Source organism: Staurois parvus, unplaced genomic scaffold (genome assembly GCF_062004578.1).
Source record: "Staurois parvus isolate SC_StPar_1 unplaced genomic scaffold, SC_StPar_1.0 ptg002036l, whole genome shotgun sequence".
Lineage (NCBI taxonomy): Eukaryota > Metazoa > Chordata > Amphibia > Anura > Ranidae > Staurois > Staurois parvus.
Genome location: NW_028319832.1, coordinates 35,522 through 56,869, shown reverse-complemented (window position 1 = coordinate 56,869; position 21,348 = coordinate 35,522). Strand labels below are relative to the sequence as shown.

At 41.4% G+C, this 21,348-nt stretch overlaps 1 protein-coding gene across 1 annotated transcript in view; it reads left to right on the top strand.

Moving 5' to 3' along the window:
* Nucleotides 1-21,348, top strand: part of LOC149432948 (nuclear receptor subfamily 1 group I member 3-like) — a 57,422-nt gene that overhangs the window by 16,212 nt on the left and 19,862 nt on the right. The window contains exons 2-3 of the mRNA XM_089664779.1: nt 17,936-18,184; nt 19,383-19,513. Coding sequence (XP_089520905.1) covers nt 17,943-18,184; nt 19,383-19,513 — 373 coding nt within the window. The 5' untranslated portion in view covers nt 17,936-17,942. The remainder of the gene's footprint in view (nt 1-17,935; nt 18,185-19,382; nt 19,514-21,348) is intronic.

The window sequence follows — 21,348 nt, the reverse complement described above, 5'->3', positions numbered from 1 at the left end:
TTTAAAAAAAACTTTTTTTTAAACCAAACTTTAAACTTTTTTTAAACCAAATTTTTAGTCTTTTTTCATTTATATAATAAAAAAAAAGTTTGTAGATGCTTAAACTTTCACGCAAACCAATTAATAGATTTTTTTTGCTACCAAAAACATGCAGAAGAACACATTTTTTAAAATATATTTTAACAGCATAAACATGTGAAGAAATTAGATGTTTAATTTTTTTATTGGATATGTTTTATAGCAGAAAGTAAAAAAAAATATTTTTTTAACAAAAGTTTTAGTCTTTGTTAATTTATATAATAAAAAAAAGTTTGTAGACGCTAAAAATTTCACGCAAACCAATCAATAGATTTTTTTTGCTACCGAAGACATGGAGAAGAATAAATTTTTTAAAATACATTTTAACAGCATAAATTTATAAAGAAATTAGATTTTTTTATTTTTTTTTATTATTGGATATGTTTTATAGCAGAAAGTAAAAAAAGATTTTTTTTTTTAACAAAATGTTTAGGTTTTTTTTGCTTATATAATAAAAAAAAAATTTTTTTAACAAGATGTAGACGCTATAACTTTCACGCAAACCAATCCATAGACACTCAATAGATTTTTTTTTTTATACCAAAGACATGCGTAAGAAAAAAATTTTTAAAATACATTTTAACAGCATAAATGTGTCAAGAAATTAGATTTTTTTTTTTTTTTATTGGATATGTTTTTTTTTAAAAAAAAAACTTTTTTTTAAACCAAACTTTAAACTTTTTTTAAACCAAATTTTTAGTCTTTTTTCATTTATATAATAAAAAAAAAGTTTGTAGATGCTTAAACTTTCACGCAAACCAATTAATAGATTTTTTTTGCTACCAAAAACATGCAGAAGAACACATTTTTTAAAATATATTTTAACAGCATAAACATGTGAAGAAATTAGATGTTTAATTTTTTTATTGGATATGTTTTATAGCAGAAAGTAAAAAAAAATATTTTTTAACAAAATTTGTAGTCTTTTTTCATTTATATAATAAAAAAAAGTTTGTAGATGCTAAAAACTTTCATGCAAACCAATCAATAGATTTTTTTTGCTACCGAAGACATGCAGAAGAATACATTTTTTAAAATACATTTTAACAGCATAAATTTGTGAAGAAATTAGATGTTTAATTTTTTTATTGGATATGTTTTATAGCAGAAAGTAAAAAAAAATATTTTTTTAACAAAAGTTTTAGTCTTTGTTAATTTATATAATAAAAAAAAAGTTTGTAGACGCTAAAAATTTCACGCAAACCAATCAATAGATTTTTTTTGCTACCGAAGACATGGAAAAGAATACATTTTTTAAAATACATTTTAACAGCATAAATTTATAAAAAAAATTAGATTTTTTTATTTTTTTTTCTTAATGGATATGTTTTATAGCAGAAAGCTAAAACAAAATTTGTTAAACAAAATTTTTAGTCTTTTTTCATTTATATAATAGAAAACCTCTTTTTTTAACAAAATTTTTAGTCTTTTTTCGTTTATATAATAAAAAAAAGTTTGTAGATGCTAAAACTTTCACGCAAACCAATCAATAAATTTTTTTTCACTACCAAAGACATGCAGAACAATACATTTTTTAAAATAAATTTTAACAGCATCAATTTGTGAAGAAATTAATTTTTTTATTGGATATATTTTATAGCAGAAAGTAAAAAAAAATATATTTTTTTTTAACAAAATTTTTAGCCTTTTTTTGTTTATATATAAAAAAAAAGTTTGTAGACGCTAAAACTTTCACGCAAACCAATCAATACATTTTTTTTTGCTTCCAAAGACGTGCAGAAGAACACATTTTTTAAAATACATAAATTTGTGAAGAAATTCGATTTTTAATTTATTTATTTTTTTATTGGATATGTTTTATAGCAGAAATAAAAAAAATATATATATTTTTTTTAACAAAATGTTTAGTCTTTTTTTATTTATATAATAAAAAAAGCCCTTTTTATATTATATAAAATCACCGAAATAAAATCGCATTCGTTCGCTGCTAATTTTCTGTTTCAATAACGCTCGGTGGGTTGTTTTTTTTTTTGTTGTTTTTTTTTAACGCGTTGTCCGTCGCATAACTGGCTTTGTCATGTGACTTGCACCCCCACCTCGCACCCTTTTCTGTGTTCAAAGTTCAAATTCCGTTCTGAAGAGGAAAACAGGAATGACAGAGAGAGAAGGAGGCCTCTGTCAACCAGACAGGACCTGTCACTGGGACATCTCGTGCTGGGCGGCTGGGCCAGCACGTCACCTGCTGAGCTGAGGGTAAGAGCTGACGTCATGCCGCGTGCCGGGACATTCACTAACTGGTCGATCGGACAGCTTCACTGCCACCTGATCATCTCCAGAGACATGTGTGACACTCTAATGTCCCCTTCCCCACACGCTATTATGATACATTTCTCTGGGGACGATCAGGTGGCAAAAAAACTAAACATTTTGTTTAAAAAAAATTTTTTTTTTTACTTTCTGCTATAAAACATAAAAAAATAAAAAATCGAATTTCTTCACAAATTTATGCTGTAAAAATGTATTTTAAAAAATGTATTCTTCTGCATGTCTTTGGTAGCAAAGCAAATCTATTGATTAGTTTGCCTGAGAGTTTTAGCGTCTACAAACTTTTTCTTATTATATAAATGAAAAAAAAAAAATATTTTTTTTTATACTTTCTGCTTTAAAACACATCCAATAAAAAAAAATAAAAAATAAAATTTCTTCAAAAATGTATGCTGTTAAAATGTATTTTTTAAAAATTATTCTTCTGCATGTTTTTGGTAGCAAAAAAAATCTATTGATTGGTTTGCATGAAAGTTTTAGCGTCTACAAACTATTTTTTATTCTATAAATGAAAAAAGACAAGAAATTTTGTTTAAAAAAAGTATTTTTATTATATAAATGAAAAAAGACTAAAAATTTTGTTAAAAAAATATTTTTTCTTTATTTTATGCTATAAAACATATCTAATAAAAAAAATCGAATTTCTTCGCAAATTTATACTGTTAAAATGTATTTTAAAAAATGTATTCTTCTGCACGTCTTTGGTAGCAAAGCAAATCTATTGATTGGTTTGCGTGAAAGTTTTAGCGTCTACAAACTTTTTTTTTTATTATATAAATGAAAAAATATATTTTTTTTTTATACTTTCTGCTATAAAACACATCCAATAAAAAAAATTAAAAATCTAATTTCTTCAAAAATTTATGCTGTTAAAATGTATTTTTTAAAAATAATTCTTTTGCATGTTTTTGGAAGCAAAAAAAATCTATTGATTGGTTTGCGTGAACGTTTTAGCGTCTACAAACTATTTTTTATTCTATAAATGAAAAAAGACAAAAAATTTTGTTTAAAAAAAGTTTTTTTATTATATAAATGAAAAAAGACTAAAAATGTTGTTAAAAAAATATTTTTTCTTTACTTTCTGCTATAAAACATATCCAATAAAAAAAAACAAATTTCTACACAAATTTATACTGTTACAATGTATTTTAAAATTTTATTCTTCTGCATGTCTTTGGTAGCAAAGCAAATCTATTGATTGGTTTGCGTGAAAGTTTTACCGTATACAAACTTTTTTTTTTATTATATAAATGAAAAAATACTAAACATTTTGTTAAAAAAAAAAAATTTTTTTTATACTTTCTGCTATAAAACATATCCAATAAAAAAAATGTAAAATCTAATTTCTTCAAAAATTTATGCTGTTAAAATATATTTTTTAAAAATTATTCTTCTGGATGTTTTTGGAAGCAACAAAAACTATTGATTGGTTTGCGTGAACGTTTTAGTGACTACAAACTTTTTTTTATTATATAAACAAAAAAATACTAAATTTTTTTTTTAAAAAAGGGGGTTTTGTTATTATATAAATGAAAAAAGACTAATAATTCTGTTAAAAAAAAAAAAATTAATTTCTGCTATAAAACATATCCAATAACAAAAAATTTAAAATCTAATTTCTTCACAAATTTATGCTGTTAAAATGTATTTTAAAAAATTATTCTTCTGCATGTCTTCGGTAGCAAAAAAAAAAATCTATTGATTGGTTTGCCTGAAAGTTTTAGCATCTACAAACTTTTTTTTATTATATTAAAAAAAAAAGACTAAAAATTTTGTAAAAAAAAAAAGTTTTTTTCATTATATAAATGAAAAAAGACTAAATATTTTGTTAAAAAAATTTCTTTATTTTTTCTTTCTGCTATAAAACATATCCAATAAAAAATCTAATTTCTTCACAAATTTATGCTGTTAAAATGTATTTTAAAAAATGTATTCTTCTGCATGTCTTCGGTAGCAAAAAAAAATCTATTGATTGGTTTGCCTGAAAGTTTTAGCATCTACAAACTTTTTTTTATTATATTAATGAAAAAAGACTAAAAATTTTGTAAAAAATAAGTTTTTTTCATTATATAAATGAAAGAAGACTAAATATTTTGTTAAAAAAATTTCTTTATTTTTACTTTTAGCTATAAAACATATCCAATAAAAAATCTAATTTCTTCACAAATTTATGCTGTTAAAATGTATTTTAAAAAATGTATTCTTCTGCATGTCTTCGGTAGCAAAAAAATCTATTGATTGGTTTGCGTGAAAGTTTTAGCATCTACAATTTTTTTTTATTATATAAATAAAGAAAAAAACTAAAAATTCTGTTAAAAAATTTTTTCATTTCTGTTATAAAACATATCCATTAAAAAAAAAAAAAAAATCTAATTTCTTCTAAATTTATGCTGTTAAAATGTATTTAAAAAATGTATTATTCTGCATGTCTTTGGTAGCAAAAAAATCTATTGAGTTTCTATTAATGGGTTTGAGTGGAAGTTTTAGCATCTACAAACTTTTTTTATTATATAAATGAAAGAAAACAAAAAAATTTCTAAAAAAAATAGTTTTTTTATTATGTAAACGAAAAAAGACTAAAAATGTTATTAAAAAAATTTCTTTTTTTTTACTTTCTGCTATAAAACATATCCAATAAAAAAAATTTAAAAATCTAATTTCTTCTAAATTTATGCTGTTAAAATGAATTTTAAAAAATTTATTATTCTGCATGTCTTTGGTAGCAAAAAAATCTATTGAGTTTCTGTTAATTGGTTTGAGTGGAAGTTTTAGCATCTACAAACTTTTTTTTATTATATAAATGAAAAAAAACTAAAAATTTTGTAATAAAAAAATGTTTTTTTATTATATAAATGAAAAAAAACTAAAAATTTTGTAATAAAAAAATGTTTTTCTATTATATAAATGAAAAAAAACTAAAAATTTTGTAATAAAAAAATGTTTTTTTATTATATAAATGAAAAAAAACTAAACATTTTGTAATAAAAAAATGTTTTTCTATTATATAAATGAAAAAAAACTAAAAATTTTGTAATAAAAAAATGTTTTTTTATTATATAAATGAAAAAAAACTAAAAATTTTGTAATAAAAAAATGTTTTTTTATTATATAAATGAAAAAAAACTAAAAATTTTGTAATAAAAAAATGTTTTTCTATTATATAAATGAAAAAAAACTAAAAATTTTGTAATAAAAAAATGTTTTTTTATTATATAAATGAAAAAAAACTAAAAATTTTGTAATAAAAAAATGTTTTTCTATTATATAAATGAAAAAAGACTAAAAATTTTGTTCAAAATTTTTTTTTTAATTATATAAATGAAAAAAGACTAAACATTTTGTAAAAAAAAAAAAAAAGTTCTTTTTATTATATAAATGAAAAAAGACAAAAAAATTTGTAATAAAAAAATGTTTTTTTTATTATATAAATGAAAAAAGACTAAACATTTTGTAAAAAAAAAAGAAGTTCTTTTTATTATATAAATGAAAAAAGGCTAAACATTTTGTTAAAAAAAATTATTTTTTTTTACTTTCTGCTCTACTCTCTCCTCTGGTGATTGGCTCTGTGATCTCTGTACAGCGCTGCGGTATATGTCAGAGCTATATACAGGTATCCCCCGCCCTCCGGCGGCAGCTCACAGGTCGGATCCACGTTGAGTGACTCGGGGAATGTCTGGTGGTGGGAAGTCAGCGCAGTCTTTGTTCTGGTGACAGCAGAGCGTCGCACGGCGCGGGGCGCACCTCTCCCTCCCTGAATGCAGGAGATCCTGTTTTGAGCCGGCTTTTGTCAACAAAAGTCGCTGCGGGGCGATGGGGGGGGGGGGTCAGATGACAGTCAGCAGCATCCGACAGCGGCACCAGACCGAGCATGTACACGAGCCGCCGCCTCCGCCGGGACGCGGTTTCACCTGCGACAACCAAAATACTAAGTTACAGAGAGAGCAATCAGTGGGGGAGGGGAGACTAAGGAAATGCTTCCCCTGCCTGCAGCCAACTAATGACATCATCCCGGCCTAGGCAAAGTCACTGACTGGAGCCCAATGCAGGTATTTTAATGATAAAAGGCGGAGCTTGTTCTACAATTAATATCGTTGCTGTATATTGTGACATATATAAACATTATTATTATTACTATTAGTACTATTATTATAATAGTAATAAAAATATAAATACGTAAAATAATATTATAATGATAACAATAATATTAGTAATAATATAAATACATAAAATAAAATAATATAATGATAACAATAATAGTAATAATATAAATTAAAAAAATAATATTATAATAATAATAGTAATAATATAAACACATAAAATAATATTATAATGATAACAATAATAATAGTAATAATATAAACACATAAAATAATATTATAATGATAACAATAATAATAGTAATAATATAAACACATAAAATAATATTATAATGATAACAATAATATTAGTAATAATATAAATACATAAAATAAAATAATATAATGATAACAATAATAATAGTAATAATATAAATACATAAAATAAAATAATATAATGATAACAATAATAGTAATAATATAAATTAAAAAAATAATATTATAATAATAATAGTAATAATATAAATACATAAAATAATATTATAATGATAACAATAATAATAGTAATAATATAAATAAATAAAAAATATTATAATGATAATAATAGTAATAATATAAACACATAAAATAATATTATAATGATAACAATAATAATAATAATATAAATACATAAAATAAAATAATATAATGATAACAATAATAGTAATAATATAAATAAATAAAATAATATTATAATGATAACAATAATAATAGTAATAATATAATATACATAAAATAATATATTCATGATAACGATGGCAAAATAAAAAACCTACCTAATATAATAATATAATAAATATAATGGTAATAATATAAATACATGAAATAATAGTAAAATATTAATATTATTTAATATATTATTATTATTATTATTATTATTATTAATAATAGAATTATATAATATTATACTCGTTATTACATAATAATGTAAAACTGAGAATGATGATAATAAAAATATTATAAATATATAAAATAATAATATAATAACGATGATAATATAAATAATAATAATATAAATACCTAAAATAATTATATATAATTATAATGATGATAATAATAATGATAATATTAATAGAAATATAAAAGTGAATAACATATTATTAATAATAAAAATAATAATAATAATATAAATACATAAAATAATATATTGATGATAATGATAAGAGAAAAAGGGGTGTAAACCTGGAGGCCCTCCAGTTGTTGCGAAACTACAAGTCCCCTCATGCCTCTGCCTTTGGGAGTCATGCTTGTAACTGCCAATCTTGCAAAGCCTCATGGGACTTGTAGTTCTACAACAGCTGGAGGGCCGGCAGTGTGACCCCCGTGGTGTAGACCATTCATTTGTATGGTAGGCTGTACAAGACACGCAGAGCTCGCTGGGCGCAGGGCAGAGCTGGGAGGTTTAACCCCGGATATGGATATATATGTGTGTTACACTCTGTTCCCCCTTTAGGCAGTGAGAGCAGACATGTTGCAAAATCACGTCCGTTAGCGTTGTGGTACTGCAGTGTCATTAACCCCAACGCACCTCAACGCACCACAACACACCCCAACGCACCCCAACGCACCTCAACGCACCACAACACACCCCAACACACCCCAACGCACCACAACGCACCACAACGCACCACAACACACCCCAACGAACCCCAACGCACCACAACGCACCACAACACACCCCAACCCACCCCAACGCACCACAACACACCCCAACGCACCCCAACACACTACAACACACCCCAACACACCCCAACGCACCACAACACACCCCAACACACCCCAACGCACCTCAACGCACCTCAACGCACCACAACACACCCCAACGCACCACAACACACCCCAACACACCCCAACGCACCTCAACGCACCACAACACACCCCAACGCACCACAACGCACCCCAACACACCCCAACGCACCTCAACGCACCACAACACACCCCAACACACCCCAACGCACCTCAACGCACCACAACGCACCACAACGCACCACAACACACCCCAACGAACCCCAACGCACCACAACGCACCACAACACACCCCAACCCACCACAACACACCCCAACGCACCCCAACGCACTACAACACACCCCAACACACCCCAACGCACCACAACGCACCACAACACACCCCAACGCACCACAACACACCCCAACGCACCCCAATGCACCACAACGCACCACAACACACCCCAACGCACCCCAACGCACCCCAACGCACCACAACGCACCACAACACACCCCAACGCACCCCAACGCACCACAACGCACCACAACACACCCCAACACACCTCAACGCACCACAACACACCCCAACACACCCCAACGCACCACAACACACCCCAACACACCCCAACGCACCACAACGCACCACAACACACCCCAACACACCCCAACGCACCCCAACGCACCACAACGCACCACAACACACCCCAACACACCCCAACGCACCACAACGCACCACAACACACCCCAACACACCCCAACGCACCTCAACACACCACAACACACCCCAATGCACCACAACACACCCCAACACACCCCAATGCACCACAACACACCCCAACGCACCACAACACACCCCAACGCACCTCAACGCACCACAACACACCCCAACGCACCTCAACGCACCACAACACACCCCAACGCACCACAACACACCCCCAATGCACTACAACGCACCCCAACGCACCACAACGCACCTCAACGCACCACAACGCACCCCAACACACCACAACATACCACAATGCACCACAACACACCCCAACACACCACAACACACCACAACGTACCACAACGCACCACAACACACCACAACGTACCACAACGCACCACAACACACCCCCAACGCACCACAACACACCCCACCACAACACACCACAACATACCACAACGCACCACAACACACCACAACGTACCACAATGCACCACAACACACCCCAACACACCCCCAACGCACCCCAACACACCACAACACACCCCAACACACCACAACACACCACAACGTACCACAACGCACCACAACACACCACAACGTACCACAACGCACCACAACACACCCCAACACACCCCCAACACACCACAATGCACCACAACATACCCCAACACACCCCAACGCATCCCAATGCACCACAACGCACCCCAACACACTACAACACCCCCCAACGCCCCCCAATGCACCACAACGCACCCCAACGCACAACGCACCACAACACACCCCAACGCACCCCAACCCATCCCAATGCACCACAACGCACCCCAATACACCACAACGCACCCCAACTCACCCCAACGTACCACAACGCACCTCAACATACCACAACGCACCCCAACGCACCCCAACACACCACAACGCACCACAACACACCCCAACACACCCCCAACGCACCACAACGCACCCCAATACACCACAACACACCCCAACGCACCCCAACGCACCACAACGCACCCCAATACACCACAACACACCCCAACGCACCCCAACACACCACAACGCACCACAACACACCCCAACACACCCCCAACGCACCACAACGCACCCCAATACACCACAACACACCCCAACGCACCCCAACGTACCACAACGCACCTCAACATACCACAACGCACCCCAACACACCACAATGTACCACAACGCACAACACACCCCAACACACCCCCAACGCACCACAACACACCACAATGCACCACAACATACCCCAACGCACCACAACGCACCTCAACACACCCCAACGCATCCCAATGCACCACAACGCACCCCAACACACTACAACACCCCCCAATGCCCCCCAATGCACCACAACACACCACAACGCACCCCAACGCACAACGCACAACACACCACAACACACCCCAACGCACCCCAACCCATCCCAATGCACCACAACGCACCCCAACATACACCAACGCACAACACACCCCAACTCACCCCAACGCACCCCAATGTACCCCAACGCACTACAACATACCCCAACGCACCCCAACGCACATGCCTTTCATTGCACTGATGCATTACTCTGCTTTGCGGCGCACCACATTTTTTTTATCCGTTTTATTTTGCTGGGGGGGCAATTCAAAGGAATGGGCGACCCTAACATGATGCACATTAATGAGCAAAATAACGCGCGCCGACGTGCTCTGTGTTACCGCACTGCAAAGGCGCAAACGTGGCCTGAGAGCCCCATAGAGATAGTGACAGAGGGTGATATTTCACGCACAGAGGGTGGTATTTTGTGGACGAGGATCGGGGGGGGACACCACAGAGGGTGGTATTTCGTGGACAAGGATGGGGGGGGGCACACACCACAGAGGGTGGTATTTCATGGACGAGGATCGGGGGGGGACACACCACAGAGGGTGGTATTTCGTGGGCGAGGATCGGGGGGGGCACACACCATAGAGGGTGGTATTTCATGGACGAGGATCGGGGGGGGACACACCACAGAGGGTGGTATTTCGTGGGCGAGGATCGGGGGACACACCATAGAGGGTGGTATTTCGTGGGCGAGGATCGGGGGACACACACCATAGAGGGTGGTATTTCGTGGACGAGGATGGGGGGGGCACACACCACAGAGGGTGGTATTTTGTGGACGAGGATGGGGGGGGGACACACACCACAGAGGGTGGTATTTCGTGGGCGAGGATCGGGGGGGGACACACCACAGAGGGTGGTATTTCATGGATGAGGATCGGGGGGGGACACACCACAGAGGGTGGTATTTCATGGACGAGGATCGGGGGGGAGGACACACCACAGAGGGTGGTATTTCGTAGGCGAGGATCGGGGGGGACACACACCACAGAGGGTGGTATTTCGTGGACGAGGATGGGTGGGGGGACACACCACAGAGGGTGGTATTTCGTGGACAAGGATGGGGGGAACACACACACCACAGAGGGTGGTATTTCGTGGACGAGGATGAGGGGGGGGGACACATCACAGAGGGTGGTATTTCATGGACGAGGATCGGGGGGGAGGACACACACCACAGAGAGTGGTATTTCGTAGGCGAGGATTGGGGGGGGGGACACACCACAGAGGGTGGTATTTCGTGGATGAGGATGGGTGGGGGGACACACACCACAGAGGGTGGTATTTCGTGGACAAGGATGGGGGACACACACACACCACAGAGGGTGGTATTTCGTGGACGAGGATGAGGGGGGGGGGACACACCACAGAGGGTGGTATTTCATGGACGAGGATGGGGGGGGACCACAGAGGGTGGTATTTCATGGACGAGGATCGGGGGGGGGGACACACCACAGAGGGTGGTATTTCATGGACGAGGATGGGGGGGACACACCACAGAGGGTGGTATTTTGTGGGAGAGGATCGGGGGGGGGACACCACAGAGGGTGGTATTTCATGGACGAGGATGGGGGGGGGACCACAGAGGGTGGTATTTCATGGACGAGGATCGGGGGGGGACACACCACAGAGGGTGGTATTTCATGGACGAGGATGGGGGGGACACACCACAGAGGGTGGTATTTTGTGGGAGAGGATGGGTGGGGGGACACACACCACAGAGGGTGGTATTTCGTGGACAAGGATGGGGGACACACACACACCACAGAGGGTGGTATTTCGTGGACGAGGATGAGGGGGGGGGGACACACCACAGAGGGTGGTATTTCATGGACGAGGATGGGGGGGGACCACAGAGGGTGGTATTTCATGGACGAGGATCGGGGGGGGGGACACACCACAGAGGGTGGTATTTCATGGACGAGGATGGGGGGGACACACCACAGAGGGTGGTATTTTGTGGGAGAGGATCGGGGGGGGGGACACACCACAGAGGGTGGTATTTCATGGACGAGGATGGGGGGGACACACCACAGAGGGTGGTATTTTGTGGGAGAGGATCGGGGGGGGGACACCACAGAGGGTGGTATTTCATGGACGAGGATGGGGGGGGGACCACAGAGGGTGGTATTTCATGGACGAGGATCGGGGGGGGGACACACCACAGAGGGTGGTATTTCATGGACGAGGATGGGGGGGACACACCACAGAGGGTGGTATTTTGTGGGAGAGGATCGGGGGGGGGACACCACAGAGGGTGGTATTTCGTAGACGAGGATCGGGGGGGGGGACGCAGCCATTTTCTATACAAATATCTCTCAGCGGGTCGCAATAAAAAGATTCTTTTTCAAAATCCGCCACATCACGGCTCAGCGAGGCTCCATCCGGAATCCTGAACACACCGATTTTCCGCACTGAATGTGAAGCGTCCTGTTGTGCCTTCGGGTAGGATGGGGTGGGGGGGCGGTAATGCTGAATCCATGATGACCCAGAAAACTCCGGCATCGCATGGCTGGTCCCCCCGGGGAATGGAGCGGCGGTATTTAAAATTGCATTAGATCTGAAAGTAGCATTCTGGAGGGCTGCCTTCTGCCCGCTACCGTTTATGTACATTATTACTGCCACTCATCCGATGCCGCGCTTCAACATACATTTTTCATGAGCGCCGACCTGCGTATAATAAAAGAAGAAAAAAAAAAAATTAAAGGGGAAATCCTTCATTTGTCGTTAGAAACGGACAGAATCTGCTCAGAAAATATATATTTTTTTACGGGCAGCCAATGCTATGCTATCAATCCCCACCCCACCTCCCACCACCCACCATGGTTCCCTGGAGGACTGACACCATCTCCCCGCCTGTGATCGTTTCTCAAAGCTCCGCCTCCTGGCTTGCTCCCTAAGTACCTCCCCAGAGGAGTTGAATCCTTGTGCATGGCTGCTCTGCCCGCCCTTCCTCACTATCTAAAGCCTCAGGATTTCCTACAAAACCTGGAATGGAGGGTTGCGTATTGTCACGTGGTAGCCACAGCCGCCGCCTGCCGGATTTTATTTTGCAGCTGGTGTGCAGAAAGTGACTAAAAGTGACCCCACCTCCTAGTGTGTAGGGATTGGTCCCACCAAGACCCCACCTCCTTATATGTAGGGATTGCCCATCATGGTCATTTTATGGATTGCTCCCACCAAGACCCCACCTCTTAATATGTAGGGATCACCCATCATGGCCTTTTTATGGATTGGTCCCGCCAAGACCCCCACCTCTTATTATGTAGGGATCACCCATCATGGTCATTTTCTGTATTGGTCCCGCCAAGACCCCACCTCTTAATATGTAGGGATCACCCATCATGGCCACTTTATGGATTGGTCCCGCCATGACCCCACCTCTTAATATGTAGGGATCGCCCATCATGGTTATTTTATGGATTGGTCCCACCAAGACCCCCACCTCTTAATATGTAGGGATCACCCATCATGGTCATTTTATGGATTGGTCCCGCCAACACCCCCACCTCTTAATATGTAGGCATCACCCATCATGGTCATTTTATGTATTGGTCCCACCAAGAACCCACCTGTTAATATGTAGGGATCACCCATCATGGTCATTTTATGTATTGGTCCCACCAAGACCCCACCTCTTAATATGTAGGGATCACCCATCATGGCCTTTTTATGGATTGGTCCCACCAAAAGCCCCACCTCTTAATATGTAGGGATCACCCATCATGGTCATTTTATGGATTGGTCCCGCCAACACCCCCACCTCTTAATATGTAGGCATCACCCATCATGGTCATTTTATGGATTGCTCCCGCCAAGACCCCACCTCTTAATATGTAGGGATCACCCATCATGGCCTTTTTATGGATTGGTCCAGCCATGACCCCCACCTCCTTATATGTAGGGATCGCCCATCATGCCCATTTTATGGATTGCTCCCACCAAGACCCCCACCTCTTAATATGTAGGGATCACCCATCATGGTCATTTTATGGATTGCTCCCACCAAAACCCCCACCTCCTTATATGTAGGGATTGCCCATCATGCCCATTTTATGGATTGCTCCCACCAAGACCCCCACCTCTTAATATGTAGGGATCACCCATTATGGTCATTTTATGGATTGGTCCCACCAAGACCCCCACCTATTAACATGTAGTGATCACCCAACATGGCCTTTTTATGGATTGGTCGCGCCAAGACCCCCACCTCTAAATATGAAGGGATCACCCATCATGGCCTCTTTTGGATTGGTCCCACCAAGACCCCCACCTCTTAATATGTAGGGATTACCCCCCCCCCTGAAGAATCCAGGGAGGTTCACATTTGAAAACAATTCTGCACATTCTGAAATGTCCTGAGATCTGCTTTATATATACAGAGCTGGCGCACACCAGCTGAAAGCTGTAATCAGGCTTGCAATCAGGGTGCTCTGTAAACTGATAGGCAAGGAGGTCCCAGCTCACTGCGGGGGGGGGGGGGGGGTGGTATCTCAGTGCGGTGATGTTTATTGGTGGTCCAAAAAAGGAGGCGGGACAGATAGATAATTAGACCGGTAAACGTAGCTGTTTGGCCTGGAGTTTCCCTTTAATACCGTGAGCCGTAGCTGACACTGTCTATCGGCATTGCTCCCGGATTCCTGAGTTCAGCCGCACTCGGGGCTAAAGGTCATGGCACAGCCCGGTGTAAACATTCATCTTAGTAAATGTTTACCCGGTTAATTCACATGTAGTATGAGCTAAAAACAGACACACGGGGTGACACCAAAGCCACTGCGCAACGCACACACGCCGCCGATGGCCGCCTCCCTCCTACATTAGAGACTGTGGACGGTTCCTGAACCCGGCCAACTCGAAGGATAAAGACAAGAAAGGAAGTCTCTGTGACTAGGGATGGGCAAACCTGATGGGTTTTTTTCCTTGCATTCAAAATTTGGGTAAATCTGGAAATTTTGGTAAAATTTTTCAGTTGCATCAAAGTCAATGGAGGAGGGGAATTGAAGGCTATTGAGGGTGGTTGTAAAGGGCGCAGTGGGCTTTGAAATGGCTCCCAAAAGTGGTGGAAGCTCCTTTTCACCTATGCTGGGCTCATTCTACGGCCAAAGATGGACCCTCGGTAATGGGGAACGTGACCCTAGGTATGGTGAGGAACATGATCCCTTACATTGGTGGTCAGTGGGAAGAATGTCCCTTACATTGGTGGTCAGTGGGAAGAATGCTCCTTACATTGGTGATCAGTGGGAAGAATGTCCCTTACATTGGGGGTCAGTGGGAAGAACGTCCCTTACATTGGTGATCAGTGGGAAGAACGTCCCTTACATTGGGGGTCAGTGGGAAGAACGTCCCTTACATTGGTGATCAGTGGGAAGAACGTCCCTTACATTGGTGGTCAGTGGGAAGAATGTCCCTTACATTGGTGGTCAGTGGGAAGAACGTCCCTTACATTGGGGGTCAGTGGGAAGAATGTCCCTTACATTGGTGGTCAGTGGGAAGAATGTCCCTTACATTGGGGGTCAGTGGGAAGAATGTCCCTTACATTGGGGGTCAGTGGGAAGAATGTTTCTTACATTGGGGGTCAGTGGGAAGAATGCTCCTTACATTGGTGGCCAGTGGGAAGAATGCTATTACATTGGTGGCCAGTAGGAAGAATGTCCCTTACATTGGGGGTCAGTGGGAAGAATGTCCCTTACATTGGTGGTCAGTGGCAAGAATGCTATTACATTGGTTGTCAGTGGCAACAATGCTATTACATTGGTTGTCAGTGGGAAGAATGTCCCTTACATTGGTGGTCAGTGGGAAGAATGTCCCTTACATTGGTGGTCAGTGAGAAGAATGTCCCTTACATTGGTGATCAGTGGGAAGAATGTCCCTTACATTGGTGGTCAGTGGGAAGAATGTCCCTTACATTGGGGGTCAGTGGGAAGAATGTCCCTTACATTGGTGGTCAGTGGGAAGAATGCTTCTTACATTGGTGATCAGTGGGAAGAATGTCCCTTACATTGGGGGTCAGTGGGAAGAATGTCCCTTACATTGGAGATCAGTGGGAAGAATGTCCCTTACATTGGTGGTCAGTGGGAAGAATGTCCCTTACATTGGTTGTCAGTGGCAAGAATGCTATTACATTGGTGATCAGTGGGAAGAATGTCCCTTACATTGGTGGTCAGTGGGAAGAATGTCCCTTACATTGGTGGTCAGTGGGAAGAATGTCCCTTACATTGGTGGTCAGTGAGAAGAATGTCCCTTACATTGGTGATCAGTGGGAAGAATGTCCCTTACATTGGGGGTCAGTGGGAAGAATGTCCCTTATGTTGGTGGTCAGTGGGAAGAATGTCCCTTACGTTGGTGGTCAGTGGGAAGAATGTCCCTTACGTTGGTGGTCAGTGGGAAGAATGTCCCTTACATTGGTGGTCAGTGGGAAGAATGTCCCTTACGTTGGTGGTCAGTGGGAAGAATGTCCCTTACATTGGTGGTCAGTGGGAAGAATGTTCCTTACATTGGTGGCCAGTGGGAAGAATGTCCCTTACATTGGTGATCAGTGGGAAGAATGTCCCTTACATTGGTGGTCAGTGGGAAGAATGCCCCTTACATTGGTGGCCAGTGGGAAGAATGTCCCTTACATTGGTGGTCAGTGGGAAGAATGTCCCTTACGTTGGTGATCAGTGGGAAGAATGTCCCTTACATTGGTGGTCAGTGGGAAGAATGTCCCTTACGTTGGTGGTCAGTGGGAAGAATGTCCCTTACATTGGGGGTCAGTGGGAAGAATGTCCCTTACGTTGGTGGTCAGTGGGAAGAATGTCCCTTCCATTGGTGATCAGTGGGAAGAATGTCCCTTACATTGGGGGTCAGTGGGAAGAATGTCCCTTACATTGGCAGTCAGTGGGAAGAATGTCCCTTACGTTGGTGGTCAGTGGGAAGAATGTCCCTTCCATTGGTGGTCGGTGGGAAGAATGTCCCTTACATTGGGGGTCAGTGGGAAGAATGTCCCTTACATTGGGGGTCAGTGGGAAGAATGCCCCTTACATTGGCGGTCAGTGGGAAGAATGTCCCTTACATTGGGGTTCAGTGAGAAGACTGTCCCTTACATTGGGATCAGTGAGAAGACTGTCCCTTACATTGGGGGTCAGTGGGAAGAATGTCCCTTCCATTGGTGGTCGGTGGGAAGAATGTCCCTTACATTGGTGATCAGTGGGAAGAATGTCCCTTACATTGGTGATCAGTGGGAAGAATGTCCCTTACATTGGTGATCAGTGGGAAGAATGTCCCTTCCATTGGTGGTCGGTGGGAAGAATGTCCCTTACATTGGTGATCAGTGGGAAGAATGTCCCTTACATTGGGGGTCAGTGGGAAGAATGTCCCTTACATTGGTGATCAGTGGGAGGAATACAGATACCTGAATAGTTAATTGGCATCAGTGGTTGGGAGGCAGAAGTCACTCATTGCTCAGGAACCTCTAGAACCTTTGAAGGAACCCTAGATGTCTTTGGAACCCTGGTTGGGAAAGACTGATCCAGCTTGTACAGCATTTTTATCCTGTAGGTGTATTGTTAGATCTAGAGTTCTGTACCCTTGAACCCTCTGCTCCTCTGCAAATCTCAACTTAAAAAAAAAATGAATTATTTTTTCTTTTTTTATTTTCTTCTCTCAGGTCTGAGATGAACAGCCAGGACCTGGATGGGTCCAATATCCAGCAGGACTGGAGCCCCACCATGTACTCTGTCTTCGAGGAGGACAGTAACAGCAGCTGCAGTTCTGTGGCTACATCCATCCTGTGCCTGAGGGCCGGAGAGAGCGAGGACCCCGATGCAGAGGAAAAGATCTGTGCCGTGTGTGGCGATCGGGCTAATGGGTATCACTTCCACGTCCTGACCTGCGAGGGCTGCAAAGGCTTCTTCAGGTAATGCATACCTACCAACATCATGGTCCCGGACCCTGGGACACTATTATCACCAATGTCTGCATTTCATCCTCCCACTTTCCAGGTGGGTTTGATCCAATCACATCCACTTTACCAAGAGATCCCACCAAGACCCTACCTCCTAATATGTATGGACTGCCCACTACGCCCATTTTATGGATTGCTTCCACCAGGACTCCACCTCCTAATATGTAGGGAACACCCATCATGCCCACTTTATGGATTAGACCCACCAAGACCCCATCTCTTAGTATGTAGGGATTGCACATTATGCCCGCTTTATGGATTAGTCCCACCAAGACTTCCCCCTATTATTATGTAGGGGTCGCCCATCATGCCCATTTTATGGATTGGTGCCACCAAAACCCCACCTCCTAATATGTAGTGATTGTCCATCATGCCCATTTTATGGATTGAACCCACCAGGACCCCACCTGTTAATATGTAGGGATCGCCCATCATGCCCACCTTATGGACTGGTCCAACCAGACCCCACTTCCTAAAATTAAGGGATCGCCCATCATGCCAACTTTATGGATTGGTCCCACCAAGACCCCACCTGTTAATATGTAGGGATCAGCCATCATGCCCACCTTATGGATTGGACCCACCAAGACTCCACCTCTTAATATGTAGGGATCAGCCATCATGGTCATTTTATGGATTGGTCCCACCAAGACCCCCACCTCCTAATAAGTAGGTATCACCCATCATGGTCATTTTATGGATTGGTCCCACCAAGACCCCCACCTCCTTATATGTAGGGATTGCCCATCATGCCCACTTTATGGATAGGTCCCACCAAGACCCCCACCTCTTAATATGTAGGGATCACCCATCATGGTCATTTTATGGATTGGTTCCACCAAGACCCCACCTCTTAATATGTAGGGATCACCCATCATGGTAAATTTATGCATTGGTCCCACCAAGACCCCACCTCTTAATATGTAGGGATCGCCCATCATGGTAAATTTATGGATTGGTCCCACCAAGACCCCACCTCTTAACATATAGGGATCGCCCATCATGGTAATTTTATGTACTGGTCCCACCAAGACCCCCACCTCTTAATATGTAGGAATCACCCATCATGCCCTCTTTAAGGATTGGTCCCACCAGGACCCCCACCTCTTAATGCCCTTAGTGAATGTCTGTTTTTCTTTCCTTCTCCCAGACGTTCAATGAGCAAAGGGTTAACGTTTACCTGTCCATTCACGCGGTCCTGTCCGGTCACCAAAGCCAAGCGTAGGCGGTGCCAGGCGTGCCGGCTACAGAAGTGCCTGGATGTGGGGATGAGGAGAGACAGTGAGTACAGCCTGTGTGTGTGGCACTAGGGTTCTGACATTATGTAACGGCCATTGTTCAGGGCAAACTGCCATTTTAGACTCAAGAAGGCTTAAAGGGGAACTCCAGGCAAACAGCTAATAAATTAGGTTAAAAATAGGCATATTGGGTTGTCTGACCGGCCAAAGAATTTGTATTTCTGTCCATCCAGTCCTAAGATATACACAGTCCGTGACTCAGCGCGGCCAGAATGGTGACCAGACTTTTCTCTGCTGCAGTTAAGAAATACAGGGAGGTCCCTGCCTCCTGCTGCTGATTGGACAAGGAAGAAGGGGCAGCAGACCGATGAGGTCATCTCTCTGCTTACTCTTACCGTCAGCATGTTCCTTGTCAACTCTTTGGATGAGTTTTGGATGAGTGGAGTGATTTTTGCTGCCTTAGCGCATTTCATTTGGACACCCCACTCAAACCAAAATGCACCAGTGATCTCATCATCGGGTCTCTGTGCTTCTCTATGCAATGCAGGCAGATCATGGCTGGTGGGAGGGGCTAGCAGAGTGCTGTACACAGCTTTCTGAAAACATTGCACAACCCAGCAAAGGCCTCAGTGCTGATGCAGGCAGTGGGTGGAGATATGCAAATATCAAAATGCCTTGATGGGTATCAGTCTGGAGGAGTGGGCGTTCCTAGGCAGGCTGAATAGGTAACGCCCACATGTGATACTGAGCCTCCATGATTGAAAGAACTGAAATCCAGTGAAAGGGGCGGGGCCAGGGACAGTCAGGCTGGGGAGGAAGGTACTAGATGATGCTGGATGTCCTCCAGCCAGGAAATGAGGCGGAGCTCTATCTGACTGGCTGCTGCTTCTAGTGCACATTGTGAGACGCTTACAGTGTGCGGTGAAATCAGAGGAAGCCGTTTCAGTCCAGGAGGAGCTGTGGAAGACTGAAGGGGAGGAGCCAGTACACCTGTGCAAGACTGAAGGGGAGGAGCCGGTACACCTGTGCAAGACTGAATGGGAGGAGCCGCTACACCTGTGCAAGACTGAAGGGGAGGAGCCAGCACACCTGTGCAAGACTGAAGAGGAGGAGCCAGTACACCTGTAAAAGACTGATGGGGAGGAGCCAGTACACCTGTACAAGACTGATGGGGAGGAGCCGGGACACCTGTGCAAGACTGAAGGGGAGGAGCCGGGACACCTGTGCAAGACTGAAGTGGAGGAACCGGTACACCTGTGCAAGACTGAAGGGGAGGAGCCGGTACACCTGTACAAGACTGAAGGGGAGGAGTCGGTACACCTGTACAAAACTGAAGGGGAGGAGTCGGTGCACCTTTACAAAACTGAAGGGGAGGAGCAGGTACACCTTGAGGATGGAGCTCAGAATTGAAGGTGACCGTCAGTGGTATTTCTCTATGATATTAATAGACAGGAAGTCAGGCGTGCATTCAGAAATACTTCCCTCCTCTAGCCCATCATCATTTTATACATTGGTGTCTGGTGGCCCTTTAAGCTCCCTCTCCGGCCCCCAGTAAGATCTATTATTTTTTTTTTTAAATAAAAGTTTCCAGCTATTCCCCTCCCTGGCGGCAAATCCCATTACTTGACATTTCGGAGATCTGAGATGGAACCATTAAACCGTAAGCGCTTTTTAATGGAGTACAAATTCGGCCCCCTTGGCCCAGAGCAATCACCGGCCGCTGAGCCGCACGCGGAGCCCTGACAGTCCATTAGAAAATTGATTGTCGAGCCGCCAGGGTCTCCATTTGTAAATCCCAGAAGCCGCCGCTGTGGGTTATACCTTCAAGTTTAAACAGGCGCTTCCATCAATCGGTGGGCCGCTAATGCTGTCCAGGCA